The sequence below is a fragment of the Arachis stenosperma genome, chromosome 8, assembly GCF_014773155.1.
Source record: "Arachis stenosperma cultivar V10309 chromosome 8, arast.V10309.gnm1.PFL2, whole genome shotgun sequence".
Classification (NCBI taxonomy): domain Eukaryota; kingdom Viridiplantae; phylum Streptophyta; class Magnoliopsida; order Fabales; family Fabaceae; genus Arachis; species Arachis stenosperma.
This window is the reverse complement of record NC_080384.1, coordinates 2,826,779-2,838,353: the sequence shown is the minus strand read 5'-3', so window position 1 is coordinate 2,838,353 and position 11,575 is coordinate 2,826,779. Positions and strand designations below refer to the sequence as shown.

Here is an 11,575-nt window from a genome sequence, read left to right as displayed (position 1 = left end):
TTCAGTCTGGGCATTATGGGTAAGGGACTGAGGTACTTTGGTGGAAAGAAGTGAGCTTCGGTTTAGGTTATCTAGAGTTTATTTTCAGAGTTAGGTTAATGTAATTCGTGTTTAATGTTTTGGTATGTTAATGTAATTCGTGTTTAATGTTCTGGTATGTTAACTTATGTAACCTGTAGTCCCCTTTTTTGTATGTTAACTTAAGGAAATCAGTTAATGAAAATATTAAGCAGACATTAAGATATCAATGGATAGACTTCATTTGAAAAATACAAACACGTCTGATTTCAAAAGCATCAACTGACGAAATGCAAATTAAAAAGTACAAACATGACCATACTAAACTATGAACCAGCACCACTCGGTCCAGCACGCTGCGGACACCTACTCCGACTATGACCCTGAGCACCACAGAGACGGCATATCCGAGGACCACGCATGTCACGTGAGTCTATTTCATTCAGGTATCGGGTCAGTTTGGGCCTGCCTTTAGACGTTCGCCTCAGTGCGGGATTAGCGACCAATGTGGGTCCCTCATAAGCAGGCCATGTCTCGGGATCTTCTAATGGTGTGAACTCAAATCTATATACCTTACGAACTTCCATCATCTTGTACACATCATGCACATACAACTGCCAATCGAGCCGCTGGTTAGCACAGCAAGCAATAACATGGCGACATGGTATTCGTTCAACCTGAAAGTGCCCACAGTCACACGTCCGTCGCGCTAGATCAACAACTAACACCTTTCCAGTAGTCATTTCACGCACCTCAAACACCTCATTTCGTCTATCAAAGCGGTGCACAACTATATTCCCAGCCTGTTGCATACTTTCTTCTATCCGCTGTTGTGCAAATGCGGAGTACGTAAATCCAGCACGCTTGCGTTCGTGAGTCTCGGCACTCTTCCGTGTAAAGAGTTCATTTAACCTATAATATGTTGCTCGGACCAGCGCCAACACAGGTAGATTACGGGCACCCTTCAACACTGAGTTAATACACTCGACAAGGTTCGTTGTCATATGGCCCCATCGATGTCCCTCGTAGAATGCCAATACCCAATGTCTGAGTCCGATGGCATCGCACCACCTGGCATATGCCTCGCCTCGCTCTTCCAACCTCTTATAGTTGATATTGTACTCCTCCGCCGTTCTTGAATACCCTATATTGACAACAAGCTTCTGCAAGTGAGGGACTTTGAATGCCCTTAAGAAGTTACTGCCGATGTGTCTTATACAAAACATCCACCATGCTCTTGGAGGTTGCCAATCACCACCGGAACGATTAACTGCTGCCCGTATTGACTCATGCCGGTCTGAGATCATACCCACACCGTCTTTTCTAACAACATACGTTCGCAGATTCCTGAGGAAGAAGTGCCACGCATCAGCTGTCTCACCTTCCACCAAGGCAAAGGCAATAGGCACAATGTTTTGGTTCCCATCTTGTGCAACAGTGACTAGAAGTGTACCTTTGTATTTTCCGTATAGGTGTGTGCCGTCAACCTGAACCAGGGGCTTGCAATGCCTGAATGCCCTAATGCATGGATTGAAACTCCAAAATACACGATGAAGTATTTTTACACCTTGTGCTTCCTCATTCCCGTTGTAGAGTGGTCGTGTTTCTATTTGGACAACTGAACCAGGAATCTTCTGCACCATGACCAAGAGCCACCACGGCAATGCTTGGTAAGATTCCTCCCAATCACCGAAAACGTTGGCAACGGACTTCTGCTTTGCCAACCAAGCCTTTCGATAACTGATGGTATAGTTGAACCTTGACTGGACTTCCGCAATTATAGATTTCACCTTGATGGACGGGTCCGTCTCGACCAATGGCCTTATAGCCTCAGCAACTGTATCTGAGTCCAACTTGGAATGATCTTGTGAAATCGTTCCGATGGTGCACGTGTGCCTACCGTTGTATCTGCGTATCTCCCAACAACCTTTTCTCCGTATCAAGCTGGCTCGGATAAGCCAGTCACATCCACGCCCGTACATCTTGCATTTTGCATAGAACGTCTGTGGCTCAGACTCATACACATCATAGTCAACTCCTCTAGATATAGTGAAACTTCTAATTGCTGCAACGACCGACTTTCTAGAACTGTATTCCATTCCAATTCGGAACTCTCCGTCCTCAGGATCAGCAATACCTACAGGAAGCCGAAATCATCGTTTATTGCACAGTCCAAGGTATAAAGTAACAAAAACTTCTTATTTAGTCAACAAGTACCTCTGTTTGCATATTCCGGAAACTCGGGGGCATGCATGGCGTCGAGATCCAACTCACACATAAAAGGTGGAACGCCCATCGGTTGACTGCTCAAGGGATGAACCACTACATTCTCCACTGCTGCCTCAACTCCCACATCACCATCCTCATCTTCGTCGCCGGCTTCATAAGTGGCTTCGAAATCCTCTTCGCTGTCACTATTCATTCCTTCGTACACTGCAGCTATATCATCATTTACATCTATATCATTTTGGACCGCTACTGCCTCTACAGCTTCAAACTCAACGTACAACTCAATCTGTGGGTGTCTCATATAAGTTTGCCGATGAATTTGAAACATATTCTGCATACTCGCTTCATCCGTGATCGGAATGGTATCAAACTGTATTAGACCACCAAAAACTACAACCGGATTCCGGTACAGAATTCTGCTCACTCTCATTAACGTACCATTCTCCATGCTTTGACATAGGCCGTTCTGCAACTCCATTAACGCCATCGTGCATGGAACCACAAACGAAAACGGATTTTGTGACACAAACCTCACTCCCTCAGGAGTATTACGTATTATCTCACCATCACGATACACCACCAAATTTGCGGTGTCCTCCATTACACCCAGAAGAGCATCAAAGATTCCTCACAACACACTCAAATCTCACTCACTCGGTATGGAAAACACTATCGAGCTCTACCTTATATAGAGCAGTGCACTTAACACGCCCCCCACGTGGTGTACAGTTGGACCAATCACCATTCGCCACGTCAGCACGCCCCCTGCGTGCTGACGCAGCACGCCCCCCACGTGGTGCAGCTGCGGGCCAACCACGTTCCGCCACGTCAGCACGCCCCCTGCGTGCTGACTAAGCACGCCCCCTGCGTGCTGCCTAGGTGGCTCAACCACAGCATGCCACCTAGCTTCCACGCCCCCCACGTGTTGTATGTACCACGCCCCCGCGTGTTGTGCATTTCATCTGACACGTCCATCTTTGTGTAATACATCCAGTTGCTCCATTTTCTCCCAATTCACCAAAATGTTTTCCATATTTAAATTAATGAGTCTCAAATCTTGTCAGATTATATATATCTATTTTTTTTCGTTGACTAAAGACGAAAAGAAAGAAATAGCACATATAGTATAGAAAGACTTAGAGAACGAAATGCACAACACACAAGCATTAGCAGCAAAATATTAAGCAAGTTCGCCACATATGACAAATTAATAATGACACATCGGATGGGGCATGCATATATATGGATATATATAATGATGAAAGGGAAAGTGAGATTGGATTTTTATATTTTTTACTTTGGTGGAACATTGAACAGAATCTTGACTACTGCTGCAAGAATAGAAAAATATAAAATATTATAATTCATGATAATAATTTAAGAATAATAACTTTGATAAACAAATATTTTAACATAATACAAAATATCACTTATCCGTAGGTGATGAACAAATTAAAAAATTAATCAAATAATAAACTTTAGGTGCCTTATCCTTTTTGTGTCACCATGAACTCCATTATATGACAAGTTCTAATACTATAAAAGTGCAAACTATCAGTCTGTGCTTCATCAACGTCAGTTATTGTTCGATATGCCGGAACAAATTGGATATACTTAAGTGGGATGAGGTCATGGTTGTGAGTTTCTTTAAATTTGGTGACCTGCCATTTTGTAAAATCAATTTATAGTGAAATTTAATCTTTGCTTGATATATTACACGTGTGATTGGCTTGTGATCCTTTTTTCTGTTTTCTATCTCCAAGTACTTTTTTTTATATGTACCCTCTTTGTTACAAACCATCTGTCGCATATTAAGGTTTCTATTGAAATCTTGTCCTTTTTCGTCAAGTCTCGCAACAAAACCGTGCACTTTAGCATAATTTTTATAAAAATAACAACATTGATCAACGGTGTCAAATTCAATACCCCACATGTCATCATAGCTTAATTCGTTTAACTTCTTCTCAACTTCTTGAATTTTATAGTTACAATTCAACACTTCCATGAATTCACTAAATTTATCCTTATTGTTGATAAAATCTTCCTCCTCCTTATCAGAACTACTATCATACCCAAAACATAGCTGATCACATTCGATAAACTCCTTTAAATTCTTATTGGCATCGATATTCATGTTTATGATGTTCAAATAAGTTTTTATATCTTCGATTACTCAAAATCTATTACATGATATATTAATAATAAATTGATGTGAGGTTTAGTTATAAAATAAAAAATTAATTAAATCATAAAATAATTATTAACCACAAATTGATCCTCAGAATTAACAATGAAGCAATTACGAAAGAGATTGACCATGAAACAATTAATTGAATGAATCAACAATTAATGCATATCTCATAATTGCAATAACAACTTGCTTGTAACGTATTAATAAATTAATAAGGTCTTTTTTTTTAAAAAAAAGAAATAAATTATTTATTTATAATCATTTATTATTGCATATATCAAGTAGTAATATATTGGTAACGTATATATAAGATTATTGCATAAATTTTTTTGGAACAATGTGATAGAATTGTTAAAATTTTTATGTGTAGTTTTTAATCTCTGTTTTTGGAATTTGAAATTAGATAAGCATGTAAATATTAAAAATTTTTAAATTTATCCACATCTTTCTCAAATTATGATCCATGCATATTTAGTGGCATAATACAATTAAAACCATTGATTTTATGCCCCCAAATTAATGTCTTTATAATTTTTTGATTTTGAAAAACAATTATTTCGATATTTTCATTTAAAAATACATTAATTTAATTTATTGTCTTTAAACATACCTTATTAAATTATTAATACGTTATCACTTTATACTTGAATGGTGGAAATAAATATTAAATAATGATTATTTATTTGTATGATTATTAATACATTACTACATTAATTTAATTTATTGTCTTTATACTTGAATGATGACAATCAGTAATTATTCTGATACTAATCAAGTTTAATTCAAATTTTAAAACAGAAATTATTTATTTGTTTTTAAAATACTTTTTCAAAAAATAATTTTAAAAAAGTAATACTAGTAAAATTATGTGATAATTTTTTTATTAAATATAAAAAATAATATAAATACATAAAAAATATGTGTTAATAATTATACGTATATTAAAAATATTTGTTGACTATGAGTATTATTATTCAAGTAAATAATATACAATTTAACTTTTTAACCTTACTTGAAAAAACTCTTAAATGAGATAATATTTTATTTTCTCTAAATTTAAGTTGTAGCCCACAATGCTCCTTCTGTCTTGTACACAGACTAATTCACAAAAATAGATAATTTTGGTCGACTGAAAATAAAACTAGCATTTGTCTGTACAGTACTAAAAAGAAAAAGGTTAATTTTGCTAACTCTCTCTCCTTTTTATTTGGGTGTGGTTAGTAGATTGGCAATAGAGATATGATGGATTGAAACTAATAATATCTCTGTACAACTCATGATAATCAAAGAAAAGATACACTTAAACTGAACAGAAAATATTTTAAATGCCTATAGACATGAGAGATGAAAGACAAACACAACTAAATTAAATTAGATAAAAAAAATTAAGAATGTAAATGATGAATCTAGCTTCAACAATGAACTTATACTGGCTCAACAATTGAAAAGATAATTCTAATTAGGCGAGTAATTACTTCATATTCCAGAATCAATCATACATATACTGCAATTAATTTAATTGATCAATCTATATAGTAGATATAGAGCTCGAAAAATTGTATCCATGGCACAAAATTTGTTCCATAAAAAAATCAATAAAATAAAACTGACGGTTTGAACATGCAAGAAACAAGCCCAATAACAAAAATAAATGAAATTCATTGTTTGAACTGACAATGAACACCTAACCTAATATCAGGGGTGTGGAAGTCAGCGACGGTGATGGAGAACGCCGCTACGCTGGTGGATCGGAGGCGCAAACACAAGGTCACGGAGGCTTAGAACGTGAGAGACGGCGGCGACACTGCTGTTGGAGGCGGAAACAGGGGGCGCTAACGACGGGCGATAGAGATGGAGATTGACGAATGCCTGTGAGATAAAAGGGATCTGGCGGTGTCGGTGAGCGGTGGTGAACGGCGGCGGTGAACGGCGATGGTGGAGAGGTCCAGATCAGAAGGGTTGGGTGTTCAGAGTCTAACTTAGAACCAAAAACAATAACTAGTGAGTATTTTGGGAAGAAGACAATGTTGATGAGAAAGGGAAGAGATTTTTTATTTTAATTTTGTACTAATTTTAATAAACAAAAATACTTAACCATAGTTAATCATATATGATTAAAGTATATACGTATTCGTATTTGTATACAAATAATAATTAATACACTTTTAAAATACATTAAATTTTAAGATTTTAAAATTTTTCAATTATTAATTGATTAGGATTAATGATGCCGCATGTCTATATTGTATTGTTCCACATATATAGGGTATGAATTTTATCACAAATGTTGGGGTATGAAAGCAATCACCTAAACTTTATTATGAAAAGAGTTGCTATTCAGTCTTGACAAAAATTTAATAAATTTAATTTAAATAAGATCTAAAAATTGCACACTAAAATAAAAAAATTACATCAAAACTAAGAAACAATATATTTCTATTGTACTTATAGATTTAGATAAGCTTTTTCCTATAAATAATGATTTACCATATGCACGAAAAGAAATTAAAAAAAAAATAATGTTAGCTAAAATTTGATTGTTTTTAAGTAAATAAAAAGGATTAAGTATTTTGTGAATTATTTTTACTGTGTAAATATAATTAGCATAAATCTTTATAAAATTTTTTTTAAATTTTAAATTTTTATTTATTTATAATATTTAAATTATAATAGAATTAACTTGGCTTGTAAAGGAGTTGGTTGGTAGACTTTCTTTTTCAAAAGCCGAAGGTGTTGCAGTTTCAGTTAGTATTGAACGGTTCCATTCTTGAGTTCTTGTGATTCAAATCATTCAATAGAAAGTCTAGGACCAATATTTTTATTGAAATTTAGCCAACACTTAATCATTAAAAGGAAAATGAATAATCTTACACTATTAGATGTCATCTCACACCATTAAAAATGTTGATAACGACTAATTGATGACTATATATTACAAAGAGCAATGCTAGGGGGCCAGCAATTTTTGTGATTGTTAGCCATCAACTAGCCATCAATGATAATTTGATGGTGTGAGATTGATGTGAGATTTCATCCAATGGCTCACTTTTTTCTGCTGGTTACATGCTGGCCAAAATTCAATAAAACTGATGCCCCCTAGACTTTTCCTATTACAAATTCTGTTGGTATTCCTCATTATTCAATAATCACTCCTAAGTGTTTTTTCCTTCCTCATTCTCTCTCTCTTTCCATAATCAGCAGGTATTTTCCTCCTTCAATCACTCCTTGATCATTTTATCCTAGCTAGTTCTACTTGATTTTATATATTGATTATACATATAGCTAATTCTACTCGATAAATTCAAGAATCATAGCTAGGTATCTAAATTAGGATTCTTTCTATATATTCATGATTCCATGTTACACTTGCAGCAACATTATATTCATTTCGTTTTGTTCCATATTACACTTGCAGTAACGTATGCCGCTTGTGGAGATTGCGATCACGGCCGCAGTTTGCTACAGGCCTGCTGAGCTCATAGTTAAAGCCGCTTTTTTTTCCTCCCCTTGGAGTTCTCGGTTGGTTCTTTATTCGCCTGAGACCAAATGGAGTAGGGAAATTATTTTACCATAAGGATTGGGATCTACAAGTGATTGGATTCGGTTTAGTGTTAGTCGGATGGAGTAAACCACTCCATGATATTGTTCAGGCACTATTGACTACCACCCCTCCCACTATTTGGGAGGGGTTGATTACGCTGTTTCTCTTTGTCATAAACTGTTGGTGGAGCTGGAGGCTGTTACTTGAGAGCTTGGATCAGTCGCGGCAGCAGCAGTTGGAGCAGCAGCGGCAGCAGTGGAATCAAATGATGCGGCAGATGCAGCTGGAGCAGCAGCAGATACAATGGATGCAGCGGTTGCAGGAACTTCGTGGGAACCGGCACGGAAGAAGAATATCCGGATTTATGAAAGGGTTAGTTGGAGATGATGCAGTGTCAAACTAGAAGAATTTCTTGTACTGCAGAAACATGATTAGTACAACATGGTTATGTGAAACTCAAATTTGCTAGTTGGTTAATAGCTAGGAGGTTCATGAAAAATTCTGTCCAGTTTAAGTTTGTTCTTCACATCTTCTGTCTCTTTCCTTTGTTTCTGTAATGGAAACAAAATGCATGGGCAAGCAAAACAGAAAAATATAGTGCTTCGGAATGTTATGCTAAACCACCTTAGACGATGCTTCCCATGAGACATCATATTTCTTATATTGCAAGAGCCATTCATTAGCCATCTCATATTCAACTGTATTCGATTGAGCACAATGTGATGTTGATACTGCATTTCTCTATAAAAAGCAAAGAACAAAGAAGAAAAATAATTACAACAAAAATATATAGTCAACACACCTAGAAGTCATCGGTGTCTCTACATCAAAGTACCTATAACTGCCATTTCTTTTCTCTTTCTCAGTATATTAATTAATAATTGTAATTTGTTTAAATTAAAAACAAAAAAAAGTTTACTAACGCCAAAAAGTGATTAAAATTTGTTTAAAAGATGCTTTAGATAAATATCTTTTAGCACTCCTAAATTTTTTATCAAGGTTGCGAGAACCGGACCGGTCAATAAACCGGTGAGGTCACTGGTTCAATGGTTCACTGGTTCGACCGGGGTTCAACCGGTTTAATTAAATATTAAATAAAATTATTAAAAAATTTAAAATAATCTTAAATATATAAATTCAATGATCTCTAACTTAATAAAATTTAATATTTCACATAATAAATTATCCATTACTTAATATTAGAGGTTCACAAACAACTTCAAACATCAAAGTTTATAAGTAAACAAAAAATAAAAGTACATAATGACAAACCCATAATGTTCTACATTCAAAAGATACAATTACTAGCAAGTTTTCAACTAATCAAAGGTGCAACTCATCAAAAATCATAATTATCATTAAGTGTTCCAACATCTCCATCATAAACAGGTAATCCAAAGCCACCATCAGAAGTTCCATCTATAACAATCAGAAAACCAAAGACCAGAAAACTTCAGACAACCATGAAAATAATCAAAATATTCATCATGAAGCAGAAAATGCAAAACAGAACAGCAGCAAAACAGAATAGCAGCAGAACAGAACAGAAGCAATGAGAACAGAAAATGCAAAACAGAACAGCAGCAGAACAGAAAATAATCAAAATATTCATCATGATTTGATTCATGAAGCAGTGAGCTAACAAAAGCAGAACAGAACAGAAGCAGCTAACAAGGTCACAGAAGCAACAATGCAAAAAAGAAGCAGCTACCAGAAGCAGAAAAAAATATTCATCATGATTTGATTCATGAAGCAGTGAGCTAACAGAAGCAGCAATGCAAAACATATTCAAAGCAGCAATCAAGGTCACAGAAGCAACAATGCAAAAAAGAAGCAGCTACCAGAAGCAGAAAAAAAATATTCATCATGATTTGATTCATGAAGCAGTGAGCTAACAGAAGCAGCAATGCTAAACATATTCAAAAATCAAAATAAAAAAAATCAATCCTGAAAATCAAGGGGGGCTCAGAAAATCAAAATCCAAAATCAATCATTGAACAGGCGGTAACAGAAGCAGCAAGCCTAGGTCCCAGAATGTAACAAGGTCACAGAAGCATGTAACAAGGAATCCAAAATCAAAACAGAACAGCAGCATGTAACAAGGTCACAGAAGCAACAATGCAAAAAAACCCTAGCAGCTACCAGAAGCAGAACCTCAGAAAATCAAAATCAAGAAGCATAGGTGAAAGAAGAGAGTCTTACCAAATTCAGAAGGAGGCGGGCTCGGCCGGTGGTCGTCGGCTGCTGTCGATGGTTGTGGGTGGCGACGAGGAGGCGGGCTCGGCCGGTGGTGGTCGCTGTTGCTGTCGATGGTTGTGGGTGGCGACGAGGAGGCGGGCTCGGCCGGTGGTGGTCCCTGTTGCTCTCGATGGTTGTGGGTGGCGACGAGGAGTCCTGTTGCTCTCGATGGTTGTGGGTGGCGACGAGAAGGCAGGCTCGGCCGGTGGTGGTCGCGGGCTCGGATATGGTGGCCTTGATGGCTGTGGGTGGCTATGGACGCGGCGCGCTGTGGGTGGCTATGGACGCTGTGGGGAAACCGGGAAAGGGAACTGGGGAAGAAAGGGGAAAGAAAGGGGGGGGGTTATCAGATTAGGGTTAGTGTCGCGAACGTTAGTCTTTTTTTTTTTTTTTTAAAAATGCCAAAACGACGTCGTTTGGCATATGACTTCGCAAACCATTGAACCGTAAAAAAACCGGACGGTTCTTCCGGTTCGCCGGTTAACCGCCGGTTCGACCGGTTTTTTGGCCGGTTTTTTGCCAGGCGGTTATTTGTGTTACCCGGACCGGTTAGGTGACCGGTTCCCGGTTTTTCCGGTTGAACCGGCCGGTCCGGTCCGGTTTTCAGAACCATGTTTTTTATAAAAAAAATTAGTAATACTTTAGAGAGTAAAGTGTGATCTCTCACCGTTGATTTTATAGGTGAGACCAAGAATAAATATGAAAGAGAAACTATTTAAGGGTAGAAGATCACACTTTATTCTCTAAAGTAAAATTCAAACTTTAGAGGATCCAAATCCCTCTATTTATATTTCGCAACTCTCTATTTTACAAGTAATACTCCCTCTACTTTTGAGTTCAAATATAAAAAATTATGTATTTTTTATTAATTTAATTTAATATTATTTTATATTTTATTGTTTATTTAATTTAATTTTTTATATGACAAAAAAATATAAGAATACCTAATAAATATTGATATTATTGTATTTATATAAATTGATACAAAAATTCAATAAATATTATAAACTACAAAAAAGTTTAATTCTGATTTAATTATTGAAAATTTTAAGTCACTAAAAATTCGAAAAGTACTATTATAAATTATTTTGTATTTTTTATCTATAAAATTATTTATTTATTATCTTATTAGTAACAAACTTAAAGAACAATTATATTTATTGTTACGGATCCGACGCACGGATCCTACGCCCGGAATGGTCCTCGAAACCGGTTACCCGGGTCCGACCCGCTTCGCCCTTCTAGAAGGCCCGGAACCGGCCCTCTAGAGCTCCTAACCAACTTTTGAATTCAAACGTCTCCCTTATCTTAGCCAAACAAGATAAGATAAGATAACTACCATCACCTATAAATAGAGG

The 11,575-nt window shown here is 36.4% G+C and overlaps 1 protein-coding gene across 1 annotated transcript; it reads right to left on the bottom strand.

Annotated features, from left to right (window-relative positions):
* Positions 1-344: 344 nt before the first annotated feature.
* Positions 345-2,848, bottom strand: LOC130945247 (uncharacterized). The gene is made up of 2 exons (XM_057873978.1): positions 2,236-2,848; positions 345-2,155 (listed from the first exon to the last, which is right to left on the bottom strand). Exons 1-2 carry the CDS (start codon positions 2,846-2,848, stop codon positions 345-347), a joined length of 2,424 nt encoding a protein of 807 aa, XP_057729961.1.
* Positions 2,849-11,575: the final 8,727 nt, after the last annotated feature.

Bases quoted from the DNA above. Each gene is read 5' to 3' on its own strand.
- LOC130945247 (XM_057873978.1), bottom strand. From the start codon at position 2,848: ATGGAGGACACCGCAAATTTGGTGGTGTATCGTGATGGTGAGATAATA. The intron at 2,156-2,235 runs GTACTTGTTGAC...GGCTTCCTGTAG, and splicing joins TCCGGAATATGCAAACAGAG to GTATTGCTGATCCTGAGGAC.